The 24405-nt window shown below is 43.1% G+C and overlaps 1 protein-coding gene across 5 annotated transcripts in view; it reads right to left on the bottom strand.

The window, feature by feature from the left end:
• LOC144934125 (protein PALS2-like) overlaps positions 1-24405 on the bottom strand; it is a 149544-nt gene that overhangs the window by 82707 nt on the left and 42432 nt on the right. For 3 of the 5 annotated variants that reach the window (XM_078859579.1, XM_078859598.1, XM_078859589.1), the window contains exons 1-2: positions 17791-17926; positions 14113-14342 (exon numbers count right to left, since the gene is read on the bottom strand). In XM_078859579.1, the coding sequence (XP_078715705.1) occupies positions 14113-14272 (160 nt within the window). In that variant the 5' untranslated portion in view covers positions 14273-14342; positions 17791-17926. Of the gene's footprint in view, positions 1-14112; positions 14343-17790; positions 17933-24405 lie in introns of those variants that run through there. The other 2 variants (XM_078859607.1, XM_078859617.1) reach the window with 1 other exon arrangement.

Raw genomic sequence — 24405 nt, 5'->3', positions numbered from 1 at the left:
TTCAAGCACTGCATTCAGTTAAGCCTCTTGTGGTCTGCCCTTTGGCTTCAATATCAATATGAACATCGCTGCCACACAACTGCAATACAAGGATTCTCCAACAAGAAGAGTCAACAGCATTCATTGCGTAAAAAATACCATATGGAGGGCATATGTTATCCGTGTCATTTTACTTCTCGGTTTTCTTTTTTGAACAGTGCCAGTATATTTGGACAAGGACTATATTGCACCGGTGGCCACTAGTTGGATGCTTCCTTTAGGTGTGTCACAGAATTTGGTATGGTGTGTGCACCGCCTCTCAATACCGATTTGTATGAATCCATGTTGCTGCCACTAACACCCCTTCTCTACGGATACCTTTCAAACTGTCAAAACACAAGCACTGCATGCCAGCGAAACCAGCTGTGTGCACCACAGACGCTCCACCATTATTCCACACTGCCTTTCTAAAAAGTAGATGTCGTGGCTTCATCACATGAGACCGTCTAGTAAGAGAAGGCTCGATTACTTCTGAAAAGCGCCTTCTTTTGTGACCCATTTCTATATGTTATGGAGAAAATCAGTCTTTTTTACACTCTTTTATTTAACTCACTTCGTCTGTTGTATCCTCAAAAAAGAAATATTGTAACTCATTTTTTACACACTTCCCAATGTGCTATCGACTGCAAACTTTAAATAGCTATGTCATACTAATGACAACACTATATTATATCATAACAAATCCAAAACATATATTTTTTAACATTTTACACGCTTTTATTTAACTTACTGTGTTGTCGTATCCAAAAATCTTGTAACTCAATTTCAACCGTATTCCCAATGTCGTATCGACTGCAAACTTGGTATAGGTATGTCATACTGATGACAATACTATATTCTATCATTAAAAATACAAATTTAATATTTTTCAACAATCTTTTTTACGGCTCTAATTGTCCACGCTCAACTGACGTTGCCTGTAAATCACCACGGTCCCTTACGTCACGGCAAGCCTCGGGGAGCCACGCCCAGGGGTGGGGGATGTGGAAGGAGGGGAGGGGCGATGGGGGAAGGGGGCAGGGGGAGGGGCAGCTCGGATAGTACATTTCATTAAAGCGTGATTTTTTAAAAAGTATTTTTTAATATTATATTTTAGCTAATGATGTAGATCACAATCAGCGCATTATTTGAGCATATACGGCAATATATGCATTTGTTTTGGAAATATTTTAAACGAATAAATGCATGCTATTAAAATGGTTGTTATTGTTAGGCGTGTTAGATAATTATTTCGCTAATTATATCTGATATAACAAAATATCTCGCCGCGAAACTGTACAAACACAAAACAAATATAGCACTGTATATTGTGCCAAAATAACTCAACTCCTGTATAACAATAATGTATGTCTATGCCAGAGAACATTGCTTAGTTTCCAAGCATCTTTTTCAAGAAGATCGTGTTTGTGATGTGTAAATAAATCTCCGTTGAGGATGTGTTGATGTGTGGAAGTAAACCAAAGTCAAAAACTTTATTTATCCTGGAGGAATCCGATGAGCTTTGAAGCTCTTTTTCACAGACGTCCAAAGTGTAGGGCAAAATCCACCCACGAGGAAAGGGCTCTCAAAGTTCGCACACATGCTTGAGCGACAGGTTAGCAACCTCATGTTCTGTAACTTCAAAAAAATACAGCTAAGTATGGTCCACCAATCCTGACTCCAATTTAGTGTATTGCACGAAAAAATAAGGTTCTCTACAATGTATCCAGAAGTAACGCAGTACAAATCCAATGCAATAACATCGCAAGAGCATTTTTAGGTTAAAGTAGCATCACACACGTCTGTACACAAGGTGTTTTAAGCTTCTGCTCTAACGCTGGACATTATTCGACTCTTGTGTATAGCAACAAAATCAGGAGCTAAATGCCAATGTCGAGGTCTGCTAGCCACGAGAGGGCTTCAGGAGAGAGTTTGGTGCAGCTCTGCTATTCCTACGTTTAAGGGCGAAAGTGTTTTAATTCCTGAATGTGAATAAGCAACTGCACGATAATGACCGCGAGCCTGCAAGGGAGCAGGGAAATTAATTTTAACTTGAAAACATATCAACGTGCTTTGGGTATCTCGGTGCCAGCAGCTTGACACCAACATGAGCCTCTAGTCACTGGCACCTATTTTTAGCGCCACCACGGCAGAGATCACATACAATAACGCGTGCAATACATCACGTGCAGCGGGGCCGCCACCCCTGAGCACGTGACTTCTATCTCGACGTTTTGGTGGCAGTGCTCTTCTTCACAGCCTTCAGTACAGTACAAAGTCACCTATTAGACCTACTGGGGACTAGAACACATAGGCAGATGTGTGAAAAGGTCAAATATGTGAATATCTATTTTTTTTAATGTAAATTTATAGGATAAGAGACAACAATATAGTGCAATCTTCTTCAAACATTGGAAATGTATTTACTTACTTTAGAGGTACGCAAATGTAAATGAGATTAAGAGCATAGTATATTACTTTTCGTGAAAGGACATTTCTTTTACATCTTTGGAAAATGGCAGTTGCACAGTGCACACATATCACACTAGGTGTGGGCAGTTAATTGGTCCGGGTGGATATGTGACAGTCGAATGTTGTGCTGCATGTGGCAATACCGTACCGACTTACTGTGATTATTGTGGATGGAAAACTGTCTGGTAATATCAGGCGTTGTATGCTTGAGCTATGAGGTCACCAAGGAATGGCAGTCGAAAAATTAATTCTGAAATCTGAGTGACGAGTTTTCGGTGGTATACCTTCATTATATATGTTGAGTTTCTCTCGTTACTCTGGTTTCCTCCCACATGGCAACAGCTCATGCAACCTTTCCCATTCCGAGATGTCTGCGATTTGCAGGGTGGATCCTGTTCACAGCTGAATTCCGGAATGCGCAAGCGGTTAGCGTTAATTTTATTTAGAGGCCTAGCGCCGCTGTTTTTAAAGACATTGTACTCACTGCAGAGAACTGTAGCGACACGACCGCACTCTATGACCTTTCAAAAAGTAATGATCAGGGACATACATGAAAGTCTATCAATTGTAAATACTACTTTTCTGTTATTCAAAATAAAATAAAAACTGAAGTGGTGCATATAAAACAATTTCTCATTATTAGATGGACTTATAAATACTTATCATGGCTGACTTTTCCAAACCTGGAAAGGGATTTTATCTGATTCCATGACATTACTGGTATATGAATGTGATCAGTATCTCAAAAGTGTGCCTGTTTAGGAAAGTAAAACTCTGCTTTAGATATAATTGCATTTAACAGCTTTATGTTTATTGAACATCTTCTGTAATATCTAGCCAGGTGGCTCAGCAATAGAGGAGGCCAGCTCGCAATCCGTAGGTCCCAAGTTCATCCTGGTTTGGGGTTGACTCAGCCCATCAACTCTATGGGGCAGATAAAATTAGTACCACAATGGTTCTCCTATGGATAGACTCAATTCCACCATAATAACGTGGAATTTGCACTATTGGCTGAGGGCTCTTAATTGGAGATGAGCTCCCCCTCAATGCTCATTTGATCAGGAAACCAACCTGACTGCGATAATATTGTGCCGTTATTGAAAGATAATTTATCGTGACTTAAAGCTTTCGTGACTGCAGGAATTCATATTCTTTGGGTCTTTCGGTAAAGTCACGTAGATAGATTCAAAGAATGCAAACATGCAAACATTCTGACCGCAGATATTGTGGTTAATGTAAACATGATTCCTTGTAAAAAAAAGTTTCAGTTTTGTTGCCAGAAAAAAGGGAAAACATTTAAATTGACAATCTGGAAGGAAAGACCTCTTATTCAGAGACTGTATTTGCAATGCAGATGTGATGTTGCATATTGGATCACTCGTATTTCAAATGTATTATTTATAGAATAATAGACTGAGGGGGGTACAATATTGTTGCAATTAGTATGGAGAGCAAATTGAAATATATTGTGAAAAATGAAAGATTATTACTCAGACGAAAACTATTAATGATCATTATCGCCATTGTCATTTTATATTGAACAACCATTGTATTTGCAATCCAAAAATGTCTAATTAAATGTTTTTTTTACGAATGAATGAAATAACTTTTCTGATTTGTTCTAGAATTTTTGGAATGGATAATCCGTATATTCTGGATAGACAAACTTTTTTTTCAGCTGAATATTCAGGAATTATTTTGTAAAGGTCACATTGAATATAACAAAACACATATAAAAGAAGGCAGAGGTGGCTGTCTTTGAGCAAATGCAGAAGCTCTGCTGTGCAACCAGTGATCTTAAACGTGTTTCTTTAGGCTAACATACATTACTTACATAATTGAGAACATATTAGAATTGACATATAAGAATTGAGAACTGAGTTGTGACTTGTCGTGCCGAGATCTACAACTAAGCCTTGTTGTGTTTTTAGATAACACTGTAACGCCACCCTCTGCTGTTTAAAGTCTGAGTCGCCTTCCAAACCTTTGAACATTTTATTTCATTAATATTCTGCCAAAATAATACTTCAAAGGACATGGCCGGTTTTCTAAAAATCAAACCTTCAGAAAATTATTCAAGTGAAAAGTGCATGTTTCGCTTTCATATATTCTCGTGTTAACTATATTGTAAAATACCGTACATTGCAAGAGCCTTTCAATTACTTTAGTGTCTATACTAGGCACATGACAATACAAACCTTAACGAAACAGATGTGCTTTCATGGTCTAAATATATTGGTTGTGTATGTATAAAAACATCTTCCCTTTAACATGTTCAGAAAATGCAGCTTCCCACATTACTTTGCTTTTCAGAGCAATATCTACTGAAAATGTCCCTTTTGCAAATGTCATCCGAATAACTGCTCTTCTTTAATGCAATGTAAATGAGACGATACTTAATAAATAACGTCACAAAGCAGTCTTTATAGAGCCGCTTGCGGCTCTATAAAGACCGAGTTACGCATGTGATGGGCCAGGGTGAGGAATGTGGGCCAAATGTGAATGAAGGGACACGGGAAGAGTAGCTGAGAAACATCTGGAGAGTTCCCGAAGGGGGCGTGGTTAAGGGCAGAGCCAGAGAGGGAACAGGTGTGATGTAGCCTGGAACCGTCGGGAATATTCCAGAGGTAGGCGTGGCCGAGGGTGGAGCCAGGCCGCGCCGAGGAGGATAAAAGGGAAGCGCCGATCATATATCAGGGCTGTCTGTAGGTGAAGTGGAATCCAAGTGCTACATCTCCGTCTTCGACATCGTGGGTCAGGCAGCACATTGGCTGCTCTGACCCGATTATAGTTATCCCGTATGCAAGAGAAATAGGTGTATTGTGGTCATATGTGTAACAAGAGTGAGAGACAGATGTATTTAGTCCCGTGTGTAACTGTGTTGCATAAAGTGTGGCATAAACGTTGTTGCCTCCTAGTGTCTCTGAATGACTAACTACACTTGTAGTACGCCCAACTTCATGCGGAGATGGTTAAATGTGAAATCAGAGAATCAAGAGAAGGGTAGGCGCATGAACCCTGGAGAAATTAGTAAAATAAAAATAAAACAAACATCGGAAGGTGACAAGATGGAAACATCACAGCCATTTATGATTTCTGAGTTTGTACCCATCCTCTCGGTTGAAATTGTGTCTGTGTCTATATTTATGGACAGCTTCATGAACGTATCTTTGTTGATAGCCAGTGGGCTTACAAAGTACCTTCATCTTAGAGAAATCAATTTTGCGTGAGCCAACCACATTAAAACAATGATCAGCCATGGCTGAAGTGTTGGTCCTCCCGTGTTTCAAATCTGTCTTATGCTCACGAACACGGCCAGAGACATGTCGCTTAGTTTCCCCAATATAACTACTGCCACAGACACACCTTAGTTTGTAGATGCCAGGGTATTGCATGTCAGGGATCCTATCCTTCACAGATGGGATCAGATCACACATTTTATACAGTGTTAAATCGAACCTGGATCTTGTGTTTGCTCATGATTTTAGAAATCTTTTCGGTGACCCCTGCTATGTATGGCAATGTGATGGTTTTAATTGGGTCCTCAGATGGTTCGTTCCCAATGGTTGGGGTGATAGCTTTACAGATTGTGTAGTCAGAATATCCATTTGTCTTGAGAACGAGGTACAGTAGAACCTCTGGCCACGACCATAATTCGTTCCATAACTTTGATCGCAACCCGATGTGGTCGTGACTCGAACCTAATTTCCCCATTGGATTGTATGTAAATACGATTAATCCGTTCCAGACTTCTACAAACTGTATATAAATATTGTTTTTTAAAGATTTTTAAGCACAAAAATTGTTAATTATGCCATAGAATTCACAGTGTAATAGTAAACTAAATGTAAAAACATTGAAGAACACTGAGAAAACCTTGAACAACAGAGAAAACTAACATTGGCGCGTCAAGGTTTAGAATCGTTTAACAAGATTATTGTTTCGTCTGCTACATCAGTCGGTCGATTCTGAGAGAAAGAGAGAATATTCGTATGAGCAATTCATGTTTCTATTGAAAGTAAGTTAACAGTAATATTTGGGTACAGTATTGTTTTTGGAAGCATTCACGTAATATCGTATGAACGTTTACTTCACCGCATCATCGTATGAATGATGCGAGAAGAGATTAACGAGTTCTTATGTTAGCGATTTAAATACTGCACAGTTCACAGCGAATGAGCGCACGTCTGACCGAGACCGATTACTAAGCGAGACTGACTGAGCAAGCGGCCACACGTGGGTCGCTGTTATTTGTAAACAAACAACAGAAAATTTGCGCTTACAAAAAAATATGGCGCGGAAGGGGAAATCGGCCGTGGCCGTGTTTGATCGCCACCCGAGTATGTGTTTGTGACCAGATTAAATTTTTTTGTGAATATTTGGTCGGAACCCGATTTGGTCGTGGTCAGAAGCGTTCATGACCAGAGGTTCTACTGTACACGTGTTTCAGTTCATTGGCTAGGTAATGATGGTCAGAGATACATCGAGCTTTATGGTGTAGATTTTGATTAGGGAATTATTCTGGGATGGATGGTGGTGGGAGTCAGGTTTTAGGTAGGCATCAGTATAGGTTGCTTTCCTGTAGACAGAGTGGCCCATTGAGCCATCTGGTCTTTTTTTGATTAGAACATCCAAGAATGGTAGCTTGACATCCTTATCCACCTCCATGGTGAATTTGATGGCTGGGTATATGGAATTGATGTGGTTGAGGAATTGGTTCAGAGCTGGTCGGCCATGTGGCCAGATGACGAATGTGTCATCTACGTACCTCTTCCACAAGGGCAGGCGTAGAGTGGATTCCTGGATGGGGTCTGTCGCAAATTTTTCCATGAAAACATTGACTACAACGGGAGATAAGGGAGAACCCAATTTATTTCAACCCCAGCGACCGAAAGCAGAAGAGAATAAAGTATCAGAGTAGTGAATTTGAACAAATTGAAGATCGGTTATATACAGTGCTACAGTGACATGAAGTGAAGTGTTTTATGACTTCGTTTTGAGCCAGATTCACTGCCATTAATACAGTGCTACAGTGAAATGCAGTGAAGTGTTTGATGATGTACTTTTGTGCAAGATTCACTGCCATTAAATTTACACACAATACAATTATACTCTGCTAAATATGTTCGTAAATATTACAGCTTCCGTCCTAGGACGGGCAAACAAGCTAGTATACTTATAATGCAGTACATGTAAATTTTGAAACAGTCTCTAAAAATACCTTAACCAAAATAAATGGCAAGACCAGTGTGCTTTGTAACATTATTCACGACAACCTCAGACCAGCCAGTGCATTTCAAGGTAGATTCACATGCCTGCAATACAGAATTGGGGAGGCGAAGGTTGGTCGATCGCATACATTTTGGCTAAACTCCCTTTCAGTGGGTTTGAAGGTGCTATACCCTGTTTAACACCATTAGCTACAAGCTTAGTGCTGATTGGAAGCGAATCATCAAATAATACATTGTTTAAATGCATGCCTGTACAGGTAACCATACCTCAATGGGGATGACCTGTGAACAGACAAAAGCAGGTCCTGATATTTTAGTGCACACAAATGACAGAAGGTACAAGAACAATGGGTTTTCACAATGGACACGTGTAATGTACGTTGATTACCATATAAAAGACCCAACCGGCGATGGATATCCATTGTAATTTAGATGCAATCATTCATCCCCCCACCTTCCACAAAAAGGGCTCACCAATTATGCCATCACATCTACCCCTCTATATAATGAATGAAACAGGAGGATTTCTCCACAAATCCGGCTGCCGTCTGATGATGGTGGTTGTAATTACTGGCGATAAGTCGTACTGTTGTGGATTTGCTCTCCAAACGCACCGTTGTGCTGTACTAGTAACGAATTGACATGTTTTGTTCACGTGACAACCCTTTCTAATTGGCTGTATCAGGTGGTGGCGGGTTTAACGACATTCATATTCACGCAATATAACCCCAAAAAAACCTGTATTATGTTGTACCCTGGCCCACCAGGAGAAGACGATACAGGAAATTGCAGACGATTATGATCCCTCCCTTCTGTATTGGGGAGTGGTGCCCCCTCACATGTGTGGGGTTTCTCTCAGTGCACATGTTTCCTCCGACATGTATCAAACTCATTAAATGGCTAAAACATCCTAATATATAGAGCACTGCAGAGCCTGTGCACTTGTTGGTGCTTGGCTGCTTTGCAGCTTGTAAAAACTAAACTATTTTTTATTTTATCAGGTAAAGCCCACTGAGCTATATAGCTCTTTTTCAGAAGCGAACTGGCCACAAGCGGTAGCTCAACCACGTGGCTTATCATGTGGAAATTTATTGCAGCCAAATACTATTGTAATGGATTCAACTGAGTCGCAGGCGTAGACTTGGAGACAACACATTTATTTAACTCCAACACATGGGGTAACTTCCCCTTAACAGAATAACAACCTATGGTGGTGACCACCAGGCTAGCTACACTAGTTACAACGTAACTGCTACTATGGACCGGGACCAACAGCTCGGGTCCGGTTGCACGTGTTGGAGACTCGGTAAAAGGTGAACGTAGACGAAGGTTTCTTCCAGGATGAACAACCACCTTGGTCCCTTTCAGGACCCGGCTGAAATTTTCTGTGGCGTGGCTGGCTCCGCCATTGGCCACAACCACCTTCCAGAATCCTCGGGAAGTATCTGAGTCACAACCACGTGACCACTCCTAGTCCCCACTTGGGGCCCCTTTGTAGATTTAACTGGTCACATGTCCTCCCGAGTCAACCAAAGTGCCATGGCCTCAAGTAACCTCATCCTTCGGCCAGGACCCGCACACCCTGTCCTGTAGGGTTGGCACTGCACGCAAAGCCTGGTGCCATCTAGCGCTATCAATCAGCGCTCACCGGGCCCCTCTAGGGCCGGTACTGCACCCATACCATTGTGGTATCCGCGATGTCGTGACACCACATGCTGTGCCTCTCTAGTGCCGGCACTGCATATTGACATCCCACGATGTCACTACATTACCCCCCCCCCCCTTCGTAGAACTCAGCCGTCCCGGCTGTCAACTCCCCCTCAACAAAACAAATAAAACCCCTTAGTATGCCTCAACAAATAAATACCACATGGGATCTCCTTTGCCAGTACCAAAATATGATCATAGGTTTTCCCCATTTTTTCTGGCAACAAAACAGGTGTTAAGATGTTAGAACACCAAACTGAAACCTTTTACAAGGAATTATGTCTGCATTAACCTCAATGCTTGTGGTCAGAATGCAAACAAAAAACACACTCTGATAATATATGCATTTTTCTTTGGTTCTTTCGGTAAAGCCAGGTAGCATATATTATCAGAGTATTTTTTTTTATTCTAACCACAAGTATTGTCGTTAATGCAGACATGATTCCTTGTAAAAGGTTTCAGTTTGGTGTTTTAACGTCTGAACACCTGTTTTGTTGCCAGAAAAAAGGGGAAAAACCTATTATCAAATAAATACCCCATCCCATATATACAATATACACAAGGATGAATGGGGGAAGGGGACAGAAGTAGAGAGAAAAAAAAACACGCAGTAGCACGCGAAACCTCGGGACCCCGTCCAGCACCAGCATCTCCCACCCTCACCGTGTAACAACACCCGCAAGCACAATAAAGGCCAGGTTCAGCCAATGACCAATACGACATGCCAAGTGCGACAACCAACTGACGGTGTGGGAGTGTGTGTGTTTACGGGGGTCACAAAAACCGAAGAGTCTTTGATCAAGGACTTGTGGCCGGGCACCCAGGAGAGGTGGGTGTACTCTTCCTGGGGGGTCCCGGGGGGACTTTGAACATGTCCCGTCGAACCCGGCTGCTCACGAAGAGCAGTCGGTCGGGCAAACGGGCCCTCCGCTCCCGAGGCTTGCGGAGATGGCGCAGGTGGTGGCTTGTGGGACGTTAAACGCGCGGAACCCGAGGATGGGAGCACATGACTCCCCTGAGGACCAACCTCAGCGGGTACACACCTCAGCTCGCCCGACACATCCGACACTCGGCCCCTGCATAGTGGAGATGGCATGAATTCACACGGCGCGATGAAAGGTTTAAGGTGAGATGGATGCACAAACCAACTCTGTCGACCCCAGCGAATATGAACACACTGGGGCTGAACGACCCGAATCACATCAACCGGCCCCCTCCAGGGTTTAAACAATTTGGGTGACGTACCCACGGCACCTGGGAACAGTGCAGCCAGGCTCTATCACCCGGAGCCCACTCATGTACAGAAAGATGGAGACCCCTTAGCCGCTCATTTGGCTGGAAGCCTCACGCGCTTCCGGCTCATAATTGGACATCAATCGGGGGGTCGTGTTCTCTTCTGTACATAAACAAAAAAATGGCGAGTAGCCGGTGGACGCGAGAGGGACCATCCTATAGGCAGCCAGGACCCCGGGAACATGCAAGTCCCAGTAAAGCTGGGACTCGGTGACCTGATGGCTCAACATGGAAGTCAGAGTCCTGTGCAACCGCTCCACCATTCCATTCATCTGGGGATGGTATGGCGACGTACGCACTTTCTTTGTTCCCAACAAATTGCACACCTCCTGCAGCAATTTAAAAGAAAAATGTTTACCCTGATCGGTCAGAATGCGCTCAGGGGCCCCCTTATCCAACACATAGCCATCGAGGAATGCCTCGGTGATGGCTGCAGCCGACTGGTTGGGGAGTGGCCAGGCCATCGGCCACCGAGAAAAATATTCTACGCCCACCAGTAAATACTTATTGCCGCGAAGGGTGGTTGGAAATGGACCAAGGATATCAAGAGCGACCAGCTCATTTATGCGGGAAACTCGGATGGATTGCAACGGTAGACAACAGAGTTTAGATGGGGGTTTCCACCGCGCGCATTGCACACACCCCTTTAATACATTAGCGACATCTTCCGCCATGCTGGGCCAGAAGAAGTCGAGCTTAAGTGTGGCTAGCACCTTATGCACACCCAGGTGCAACAGTTGCTCGTGCACCGCCCAGATAATTTTACCCCGCAGGGCAGTGGGCACGATAATGTTGTAACGGCGCAACCCTCCATTCCAATGCATGAGCAATCCGCCTCTGAGGATGACAAAGGCTACATGTACCCTGTCAATCCCCACCCCCGTCCGCCCCCTTGACATGGCATCTTAACTTAAACAGGCAAGCGTCCTCAACCTGGAGGCGTCCCCACTCCGCATGGTCCAAGCCAATGATGGCGTCATGTGCCACAGGACCGTCGGCTTCATCAGGTGTCAACCTCGGCCGACGCCGCAAGGGGAGGGGGCGAGTCCTCGGCAGGCGCCTTACAGCGCCGAGCCCGAGAAACACACGCACCCGTCGCTCGTTGGTAATCGCGACAGGGCATCCGCGTTCGTGTGTTGGGTACCTTTGCGGTAGGAAACAGTAAAGAAATAGTCCTGCAGGACTTCCAACCAACGTGAAAGTTGGCCAGACGGCTGTTCAATACGCAGCGCGTACTATAGTGCTGCATGGTCAGAGTGCACTTCAAAGGGTCGGCCATAAAGATAGGGGCGATACTGTTGCACACAAAAAAAAATAGTTAAAAGTTTCCGGCATGTAAGACAGTACCGTTGTTCGGCCGGAGACAGCACCCTGCTGCCACATGCTACAACACTCTCCACGCCATTAACGACTTGAGACAGAACAGCGCTAATTCCGGTGTTGCTAGCGTCTGTATTAAGGACGAACGGCAAGGAAAAGTCGGGAGGGGCGTTCACCAAGACATCCCGGAGTGCAACAAATGTGGCCTCCTCCCCCAATTGGAACTTCTGACTCTTTGCCATCAATGCGTGGAGAGGTTTGGCAATAGTGGCAAACCCGGCGACAAAACGGCGGTAATAGGACGCAAAACCAATTAAACTCCACACCTCCCCCACCGACGTGGGGGTCAGCCAAGAACGAACACATGCGGTTTTGTCCAGGTCTGTCGCTATCCCTGATTTACTAACTATGTGGCTAAGATACTGTACTTCTGCGGTTTAAATGTGAGGTTCGCCGCACACATTTTAAGAAATACAGCACATAATCATTCCGGATGTTCTTTAAACGTACGGCTAAAAACGATAACATCGTCCAGATATATCAGGCACGAGTCCCACTGGAGGCCAGCTAGAACCAGTTCCATCAATTGCTGAAACAGAGCCGGAGAGGAATGAATACCCATCGGAAGCCGATTAAATTTAAATAAGCCTTGAGGTGTACGAAAAGCTGTCTTGGGCTTAGAGGATTCATCTAGGGGCAACTGCCAAAATCCACATAGGAGGTCAAGAGTCGAAAAATACTGTGCTCCTGCTAGAGCATCCAGGGAATCGTCCATTCGAGGAAGGGGGTACGCGTCGGCCACAGAGATCTTATTAAGCTTGCGGAAGTCGACACTGAAGCATAAACTACCATCCTGCCTTTTAACAAGAGCAATCGGGGCTCCCCACGGGCTGGTGGATGGCGAGATAATATCGGCGGCCAACATTTCACCAACCGCCAGCAGTATGTGTTCTTTTTCCATAGGACTCAACCGATAGGGGTTCTGCCGGATGTGAACGGCGTCGCCAATATCGATGTGGTGACTCAAAAGCGCAGTGCGGCCAATGTAAAATTTGCCCTTGCTAAACACATCGGAGAATTCACACAAAAGCACCCTCAACTCCCTCCTCTGGAACTCGGACAATTCCGAATTTTCATAACAAAGCGTATCAATCCACTTTTCATCGGAAGCCTGTTGCGGCTTTATATTTGACGCGACGCCCACACCGCCAACGATGTTTCCCTCGCGAAGCGTGGGCGTCGCGTGGGCTAGCACGGTACCCTACTGAATGAAAGACGTGTCCAACTCTGCATTCAAAACTTGAATGAACGGTTCCTGGTCATTAGATACCAAAGTTTGGGCCCCTACCAACGTCAACCCACGAATGGCTTTGTTTGAGGGTCCCAGGAGGATTCCCTCCCGCAGTCGCCTCCTGGTCTAGCGGTTTCCTCAATCGTAAAGGAACTAACATTAGCGCGCCGGGGGGAATCTTTACGGTCCTACTCACAAGCGCTTGTACATTAGCGTTGGCCGTGCACAAACGAGTGGGAGGAGGTAAAAAGGCCATGCGAGGCCTGATGGTAACTCGAGGCAACCTTGATCAATCTAAATTTTTAGGGGCATCTTCCCCAGAAAGTCAGTCCCGAGCAAGCAAGGAACAGCAAAGGACGTTGATACGAGAACTGGTCCCGTCAATTTGATATCTCCAATACACACCTCTGCTGTTATTTTCCCAATGATGCCCAATGAGCCGCTGTTTGTGGCAAAGCACAGAACCCCGACGGGACATAGGGTATGACCTTTAGGGGGCAGGATGTTAAAAATCAACTCGGAAATGATAGTCGTGGACACACTAGTATCGACGAGCATTCTGATTTCAACCCCCTCTATCATTCCGTAAACAGCGGATGAACCTGCGGCCGTGGCAACCACCCTATGGGCCAACTCCGACCACTGACCCAGTCGGAGCGGCCAGTCAGCCAGAGAAAAATCCGAACCCTTACGCCCCAACACACGACGGGAACGAAATCCATCCGAACGCGATGAGTGAGGTGGATTCAGGGGCCGAGTGTGAGATGTGTCACGACTCGCCTTCGGATATAGTGGAGTGGAGGACGGTCGGGTGGATGATGGCGGTGGACCGGGGAGGCGTCGTCGCGGCACACGGCAGCCCGCCGAGACGTGACCCGGCAGGCCGCAGTTGAAGCACACGACGAGCCCACCCCCAGAACGAGGAGCGGTCTTCCGCCATCGTTGTTGTTCATCCCGTCGCACCATGCCATCCTCCCGCCAGCCTCCGCCTTCCAGGATGAACAACCACCCTGGTCCCTCTCGGGACCCGGCTTATATTCTCTGTGGCGTGGCTGGCTCCGCCCTTGGCCACGACAACCTTCCAGAATCCTCGGAAAGGATCTGGGTCCCAACCACGTGACCACCCCTAGCCCCCACTTGGGGCTGCTTTGTATACTTAACTGGTCACGTGCCCTCCCGGGTCAACCAGAGTGCCATGGCCTCGAGTAACCTCATCCTTCGGCTGGCACTCACACAATCAGTGCTCACGGGCCCATCTAGGGCTGGTACTGCACCCACACCATTGTGGTATCCGCGATGTCGTTACACCACACGCCGTGCCTCTCTAGGGCCGGCACTGCACACTGACATCCCACGATGTCACTACATGATTAACGCATGTTGATTATAAATGTGGAGGGAAAAACCGGAGGCCCCAGAGAAAAATCCACGCAATCACGGGGAGAGAAACATGCAAACTCCAAAATATACAGGCATCAGAGTCGGGATCAAACCCATGGCCTCTGTATACCAGGCGAGGTAGTTAACATCTCACCACCATGGCACCGCGAATGTGAGAAGCAATATGCATGAACGAGACTAGATATAAAACTAAATATTATTATCATTGAGTACAATAAATAACTCAAATTAGGAATCAGTATAATGCACAGAGCATTGCACCAATGGTTACATTTTAGTGATTTATATTGGTGTTTGTGTACCCAAAATTAAAACAGATAAGCAAGCTTACATGCAGCCTAGTAAAAATAAAATAAAAATCTACAAAACACAATGTGCATTCTTATTTTTCACATTACCATTTTTAGATTGCAAAACAGAATTTGCAAAGGCGGGAGACCTTGCGCAGTACAAGTGTGGAAAACCAAAAGTGGCACATTGAAGATGGCAAAACCCTGCCAGAAGCGACGCTAAGTGACACATTAAGTGGCACAACATGCAAAATACATTTTCACTGCACACAGGGGACCTCGGCTCACCCATTTCAATGGCGAGGCCGATCCTAAGCGAGATTGATTGCCTGCTTATTAAAATTCGCTGTAAACCAGCAGGTAAGAACAGGTTAGTCTCCACAGAAAATATCCACAAGGTACTGAAAATTAAATGTATTGTATTCTTATTATTATTACTGTACACTTGTTTATCCTCACCGAGTCTCAAGACTCTTTTTCAGGAAGGTCCTGCCGTGTTTTTTTGCAGGAGGTTGACGATGTTGCAATGTAGAAGGTGCCCGAGTCGGGAGTCGAACCCAGGCCGGTTGTTACTGCTAGTCACAAGTGTTACCACTGTACCGCCCTGCCCATATCATGCGGGGCCCCTCTGTTATTGACTGACACGATGCACGCACGGTTCCAAACTGCACGTAGCCATTCAGACTTGGTTTCATGCGGGCAAAATAATTGTCTCGCTGGGGGCTCTCTGTTGCTGTAACGACGTTGTGTCAGAGTTCGAGCTTATTTTTCATTTAAAATTTACACATTTGCATCACAGTAATGTTACGGCAGAAAAAAACAAGTTCTCATATACTGTAACTGAAAAAAAAATCCTTCCAGGATGAGATCAACGTGTAGCTCAAGAGAATACGCTTTCCCTGTCAAAGTACTGCACCAGCACCTCCAAGATCCTAGGTTCACGGCACAGATTAACCTGCAAGTGCAACATATGCCGAGCATCACTGCCTCCGAACAGTCACTGATGAATTTACAATAAACCCACAATCTAAAGCGGCATCATATGGGATACAGCTGTGCCCAGGTTTACAGAAACATAAATGGAATCACGGACAGAAGGAAATATGCATTTTCCCACTGGCTACTGACAGACTTGAAAAATCCCCTACAGGATTTAGTCTGTATCTGTTTCCCATTTCAGTACAGTAAGGTCTCGGAGTACACAAGTTGAGAGTACGCGGACCCGCTCATGCATGACCGACCCCTGGCTCGTACTTTCGCTACACGGATGGGGTGGGAAGCAGGTAAAATCACCCCCCGCCATCACGTGAACGTGTACAGGTAGTGTCTGGGTTACGGAAGTCCAGACTTACAGAAATCCCACTTTACGGATATGCTCCCATAAAATCATGTAAAAAAAGATTCAACACGTGTAAATGTTTGCGTTAGTTATGTAAGCGCAAATAGTGCAGCTTGGTGAGCTTGCGGATGAATACCACCAAAATGCCGCCTTCACCAAGCCCAAGCTTAACGAGGGTTAAGGTAAATAAAAAAATTTGCAGCGTTACATTAAAATCCTCTTCCTTTTGTAGCATTACGTCATTGTTTATTTTCTATGTTTAGAAATGGATTTTTCCCCACGTTTCTATTGCTAGTTTTCTTAATTTAACGTTTATTTCATGAGTTATTTGCTATATGTACTTCAACACAATTACACTACGATTGCTTATGGTCTCAGCCAACAGCGATCAGAGAAGTCTAGGTCTAGCCAAATGCATGGTAAATGAACATTCGGAAGTGACTGCTTATTGTTAACAATTCATATAAAATCTTTAGTGGTATTCATAAACAAATGGATACAGTATATGTTCCATTAGTTTAATTATTGGTAAGTATTGGAGTAGATATTCCATGAAATGAAAGAATCATTTGGAGTGCAGAGCATATGTACAGCGATATGATACAGGTAGCAAGACAGTTCTGAGACAAAACGAACTAGTCGGATAGGAGAGGCACAACTTTTTCCAGCCATGGGATTTAATCTCGATTTTGGAGAAAAATTGTTCAGTTTCTGACATTCTTGTTATGGATTATTCTTGGGAACCTAACCCTTCCATAACCTGGGGGACTGCATGTATTTGACGGCGTGTAACTGTATCGCCAGTGCAAGAAACGAGTCCACCCAGGTAGCACCTTCCGTATTTATCATTATTGAATGATGTACTATACAATACTGTACTTTATTTAAAATGTACATACATTTATATTCATTTTATATACACTCTTACATTTTATATATTAAACTCATATAAGCGAACCCCAACTTAAGCGAATTCCCACTTACGCGGGGGTACATGGAACTTAACCCCCACGTACTATATTTGTAAGCACTCAAACGATGAAAGACAGCAAATTCGCTTTGCAAATGAAACTGGTAGAAAGTATAGTTCAATACAGAAAAAAACAATTTCGACAACCAATGCATTAGCTATATTCCGATAACTTCAAAGTCAAAGGGACTTAATGCTCAAAAAGGCACGGTGCATTGCTCATCTCCATTCCCAGAGACTGGGTCTTGTGTCGCTGGTACAGTAAAGTATGTCAACATCAGCACTGGGGACAAAGGCAACAACGTGTATGCATCGTGGTGGCTATACCATTTCTAAGTATGCCATTCTATCCTCAACGCTCACAAGCATCATTAACCCCACTAACCTAGGAGGCTTAATGGGGAATCTTATATTTTGAAAGACAAGTGTGCCCCTTAAAAGTGTGCCCCCGTGGGTACCTGTATTGGAGTTGGCTGCAGATGTTGTAGACATACTGCCACAGCAGACAAGTGGTTATGATGTTGATCTTCCTTGAACTTATTGGAGCACAAGAGAAAACTTCTTTCCCAGCCAAAATAACCGCAGTGCAACAAATGGATTCTGAAATGACAAGACAAGGTTTCGTGTTAAGTCAAATTAAGTGTTATATTGATGCGGCGTTCTTTCTGTATTGATTAGATGATTTGTTTTTTTACAAGCAACAGCTTTTAAAGCAGCTTACCAAAAAACGTGACCTACAGTTAACGCGTGTGCTTTTAATAGCGCCGGCTTTAAAAGTCACGGTGTGTAAGGAGGAGGAAACAAATATGTTTTATATATAAAATGTAAATGGCGCAAATATTGTAGACAGCTCAGTTGACACGGCAATGGCGTATTTCCATAGTGAGCCTGCAACCTCTAATTTTAGGTTTACAAAAGCATGTACGTACGTGCACAGATACCCTGTGTGGACGTGTATTCCCTTGACAGAGTAAAAAGTCCTGCTCACATTCCTTTAAAAATGTCTTGTATAACCATTGATCTCTAATTAAAGGGCAAATTAAGCTTTGATTTTTACAATCATTTAGCACATTTATTTTCCTATCAATAAGTTACAAATTTACTACTGTGTGTATTTTAAATTCTAAATATTTATTATATTGACATAACTTTGTTAAATTTACTATTTGTTCCATTGCAATACATTTTAAGAAATACCTAACAATGAAAATGCTCTAGACAGGATCCTCACTACAGCAGTGTCTTCCATTAAGTCTTCAGTGGCATACGCACATAATTTGGTGTGCACACGCCCGCACAAGAGCACACCACACCTGTATAAGGAATGTCAACGCAAGTGCACGTTCAATCCTTTAGCATACATACGATACATCCGCTTCGAATAACTGAAGAACCAAACTTCATTGGAGGAGAGGAGTAGTGGTTGTATGTACTTGGCATTTAGGTAAGAGGATGTGTGTGAGTGTAACGGGATCGTTAAAATGTTCTACAGATCACCTTTGCATAATAACACACCCACCGTTTGGAAAAAAATGGGGCTGTAAAGCATTACATATTAACAGTATTTGTGTTAATAAAATATGAGCTGAATTAGCGACTGTATTATAAGTTCAGCAAGAAGCACAACATTCTTAATAGTTTATGCATTGCTGGCTGTTCTCTTGTTTGTGACATGCAACTTGAACTTAACAGACATATCTATGGGACCTTTTTCCAGTATTAAAAATGATGACAAAAAGAATATGCATGTTTTGCTACAAGTAGAGTATGGCGTTTGCACATCTTACAACTGTTTTAGTGCCAAAAAGGGCAAGACCTAGTCTTCTTAATGGACATGGGTAACATATTTGAGCCAAAAAGCAAATGTATTACATTCAAAATACAAAAGTAAATGAATTCCTCAATAACTCAAATCACCTTAATTTACATTTCAACTCAACCATTGCAATGGATTTCTGCAGTCTAGCAGAACGCCATTGCTGTCCCTTTGCAGCACAAAGAGTATGCAGCATCAGCCTGCAAATGGACGCGAGTCTGTCAGTAGGGGGTGATGACGTTAAAAAAATATCCTCCCCCAACTAAGTAATCATTCAATTTGAACCGTGAAGCCACGACCTATTTAATTTTTAATAGCCTCACGGGACCTTTAACGTTCACCGTGAATCAGACGGCGTACACTCAAGGTTAATTGACCAGGGTGGCCACTGGGCTCGAAATGTGAGCCACTGCAACAGGCGGGAAACAACGCTACTGCTCGACCTTGTCACCATCATACAAATGTAAGAGTAGCCTTTCTGGAAATAACAAAGTTTAATCATCTTGCATCTTGAATTATAATGCCCATACAGCTGAGAAATGCTGGCTGAAAAATGGTATACATGCACTTGAGCTTTGTTAATATACAATTATACACACACATGGCCTTATATAGCAGGTACACTTTTGAAATTACATCAAGGTGGACGAGATCCGGTTGGAATGCTTTAAAAAAAACTCAACTTGATACCGAATAGTAGCATACCGATGTGACTAAATAAAATAGTGTTTAAAAACAAACATATACGTGCATAACTACATACAGCACAGCATGCTATGACATATGAATCGGAAAGATGGTTGTGGAAGAAAACGTAACAAAAAAAACTGACGAGTGTGCAAAAAATTAAGAGACGTGCTTTGAATTACATTGGGAGATAGACAAAGGAACACAAGCATTAGAGAACATACACAAATGTATGAAAACATTAGAGCTGATAAGAGCAGTAAGTGTTCTTGGACAATGTATCCACATGAATAACAGCATTATAGTTGTTGAGAGCAGTAAGTGTGCTTGGGCAGGACACGGCATGACCAGATCGGATGATGGTCGATAATATAATCAACTATAATGATGGAGTGGCAGTGCAGGGGTGGAACAGGTCGGATTACGTCAACCGAGGAGATGGAGCAATGGAATTAGCGTCCGTGTAGCTGCGAGATAAAATATTACGTCGCATGATCATGAGAGATGGCAACGGCTTGGGGAGGCCTTTATCTGGCTGTGGGTTGATCATGGCTGATGATGAAACTTTAGAATACGGAGCTTGAGGATAACATACATATATATACACTCTTAACTATACCTCATTGTTTCTAAACGCAAACTATATGAGGCTGATTACCTATTTTACAATTAAGTAAAAGCCAACACCAGCGTGGTGAAGTATGGTATGGTCAAACAACCTATTGACCAACATAGCATGTGGAGTACTTAATACAATAGCACATTTACAAAAGGGCTGTAAATTAAAAACGAAAAATCCCAAACATTTCTGCAATTGAATTTGTCACCAAAGCAGTAAGTAATAACACTGCGTGGCATATTTTTGATTGTAAAGAGATGTAATGTAGTATTCTTTGATGAAAACTGTAATATATCTAGTCAGCAAGTTTTATTCATCTTTTGAAATAAATGGATAAGATTAGCTGTCACCTGATAACCAAGCCAACACATTGCACAAAATGTCACATTTCAAGTCACTAACTGCAATTTTAAGCAATGATATGCAATTTGTAATATGAAAATAAATGCAAGGATGACATTGAGCTCCGTATTGTCCCTCCAAGTTTTTGTTCTTAGTTTAAGACCTTTGAGCACAAAAAAGCTGTCATTACCTAAACTGGGATGACACGGAATCCAGACCCAAATCTGTCACCTGCGTCGAGCTGATAAAATGTGCACAGCTGAAATGCTACCTCTGTATGATGAGCCTTATCCTTTTGCCAAGTCTACCTTGACCCCAGATGTCAGACCGATATGGATAAATTGCCACAATCTCCCTGCTGGAAACAGCCCAATAGCTATTGGGCTGCTGCTCAATGACATTACGTATCTCCTAACTTGGTGAAACGGCTGAAAAGGAGACATTCATTTTGGTCATCCGCATTATTCTTCCGATAAAAGCTCTGTAGATTACCAAGGACAGAAAAAAAACCTGATCAACATCTCGATGGCATCTGCACGACCAAATATCATTCTATTTCAACATTTCTGGTTAAAATAAAGTGTGTGTCATGGTTTAATGAATTAAAAAATGTTTTTTTTAATATAAAAACAAAAAATGCCGTATATATTTACTGTTGAATATGAAATTTTCAGAAAAAAGCTGTCATTTGATACAGACGTTTCAAGCTGGATAGTTTTTATTAAATCTCCATGCCTCTCTCGTGTAACACTTCATCCCTAATTACATTTGTATCATTCATTACTGAATGCTGCACGACTACTGACCATCACAATTACTTTCATCCCTTTATTTATTTGTAGTGTTGGTACATTGTTGCTACACTAACCTTCCAATTATAACCGTCTTTTATGACATCAGTCATATTTAGCTTATATTTCATTCAAATTATTTCTCTCTGTTCCAGATGCATTCATTCAACAGACGAACTCACAGCAGGTGAAGTAGCAGCACTAGTGTGCATAAAGCAACGGAACATCAGAGAGGGCATGAACTGTCATCCCTTGCCAAATAGCAAGGCAGCAGTGTGGGGAATGTGTGCATTAGCAGGCTAAAAAGGCAAGCACAAGCCCTAATGGTTCTTCAAGTGGAGAAACTGCTTTATGGCAAGATGACAGAATGAGGTTGAGCTAGCAACTTTTAAAACTGATGATTCATCTGCTTAGCAGAGTTATGACACAGTATTGATTAAATGGGTGGCATTGCTTAAAACAAATGGAAAACTTTGATTAAAAAGTTATCTATCAAATTCCTAAACCATGCCAAATACAAGGAATGCACCATGAGAAAAAGTGGACAAAGGACAAGATGTGCAGTTTAAAGTAGAAACTTTAAATGTGGAAATCAAAACTCTTACACCTTAAGAATGTAATAGATGTCTACATATAACGAATATGGAAATCTCAATCAACCGAAAAAGGGCATTATTTTAGTAATGGATTACATTCAAGTTACGAGAAGAGTACTGCATGGACTACATCATTCTGCAGAAGCAAAAATGTTGAATTATAACACAATCTTCAAATATTCACTCGTTCAGGAATGGGGGCAGTGAGATCAGCATTGTGCCATGATCAGTTGGTTGGGAAACTACTGAAGTTGGGTTGTCTTTAGAGATGTCATGATTCACCCTCTCCCACTGCCCATAAATTTGATAAATTTTCGAGACAGGATTACAATCAGATTCACGAATAGTTGCAGGAATCACATAAACGCATAGCATAGAATCCAATGCCCATTGAAAAATATCGATTCTTATTTGCAATTTTGACGCATGTACAATGAGCTTAAGAAATGATGAATGATGCATCGTTACACCTCAAAATTTTCCCTCATTTTAACAGACTGTTGCACTTTCTGAGCAGAATCTTCCATAACCACTGCTTATGTTTAACACTGGCCCTCTACACATGCAGAGCAAAAAACACAGGCACACATGTATTATTTGCACTGTTAAAATATTTCACACAAGTGGATTGTAATGAAAGTGCCCCACTGAGGGCCCATCACTTACAAGTTAGCCACATGACTCCGTGTGCTACCTTTGCGGCATACCAGCGGCCTACATCTGCAATGGACGCACACCAGGTAGAAACAAGCCTCAAAGTGAGTGCAATAAACAGATACGGACGGAAGACCGTTTGTTTCACTGTGCTTAAAAAAGCCAACGGAAATTTATGCATTCCGCTGTTCTTCGTCGGGCCTGATTCAGACTGGTTTTAAGCCTACTGAGCACAGCACCAGTACGGACACATGCGTGTGAGTGTGTGTGAGTGAAACGTTTCGCTCACAATGACTCTGAGAAGTCAGCACAACACAGACACATTGATTGAAAGTAAAATTGATTCGCGTCTTGCTCACACAAATACCAGTGTGCAATGGTGCATACATCAACACACAATGTAAAAAAAAGCAAAGATTTTACTTTATACAGCTTGCATCTTCTGAAAAAACTATTACTGAATTACTTTTAACTTTTTTACTCTTCATCTTCTTTCATACTGATGAAATTTGTGTCGCAATCATAAATCGGTGTCTCAGTTTGAAATCCAGTGGATGTCTTGATGATAGGGAATGTATTCCCCATAGTCCTCCCGAGATGGAATACAGAGGGCCTGGATTGACCAATGGTCGTCTATTTGGCCGCTCTGCAGTCACACCTGGGACATTCTTTCATCTTCCAAGAATGCAGTAGATGCCCGCATCCTCCATGACCTGTGTGGATGTGGTTTACAACAGAGCATTGTTTGTGTGGAGGACCCTGGTGGTGGAGAGGGTCTTCAGTCCAGTAGGCATTAGGTAGTACAACAGATTCCCCAGGTACTTTTCAACTGTTGCTCAATGCTTTCTGAGGTTCAACAGAGAGTGGCAGCGAAGGTCCAAAGACACTTTCTTGATTTCAGGCAGGTAGACTGCTGGTGAATTGTGGAGGTTGGTGCGTTTCTACTCTTGTATCGGAAGGTACTGCAGCGGATATATTCTTACAGCAAACGTTTGGGGGCAATATGTGAAAACAGGGGCAGCCAGGATAGAGGGGCCAATTTTAAGGTACCACCTGTGATCCGCATTACTGAATTCAGCTGGACGACAACAAACCATGAGCAAACTTGGATTATTGCATGACCATAATCATTTAAATCAACGTTTGTATCAATGGCGTGCCTTACGAATGCATCTTCGCACTGCTATGCAGCCACTAATAAATAAATATTTGTAGTTATTTGCTAATCGAATATTGCTTGAAGGCCTCCCCACGCCATGTCAGTCATGGGAGTTGTTTGACCGTACTTAACCATGTTGGTCAGTGTGGGTTGGTGAAGGGGGCACTCAGGACTGGATCAGATGTCACTCGTTACAGATGTTGGCTGTGGGTGGGAACCAGACGCAGGTGGGCTGTGCCTCGTAGCACAATGTACGAACCACTGCCCCACCGCTGCCCCCTGCAGCAACTCGGAAGAGTAACATCAAGCTCAAGACGCCTGTATCGAGCAGACGTGTTTGAACATATGTAGTGGTTTAACGCGCGCCAAGGGGGGTAATTGTAAAAACGTGTGGGCTGGAAACAGTGGG

This window comes from Lampetra fluviatilis, chromosome 1 (assembly GCF_964198595.1).
Source record: "Lampetra fluviatilis chromosome 1, kcLamFluv1.1, whole genome shotgun sequence".
NCBI lineage: Eukaryota > Metazoa > Chordata > Hyperoartia > Petromyzontiformes > Petromyzontidae > Lampetra > Lampetra fluviatilis.
Note: the sequence above shows the minus strand (reverse complement) of the source record. Positions and strands in the feature narration are given on the sequence as shown.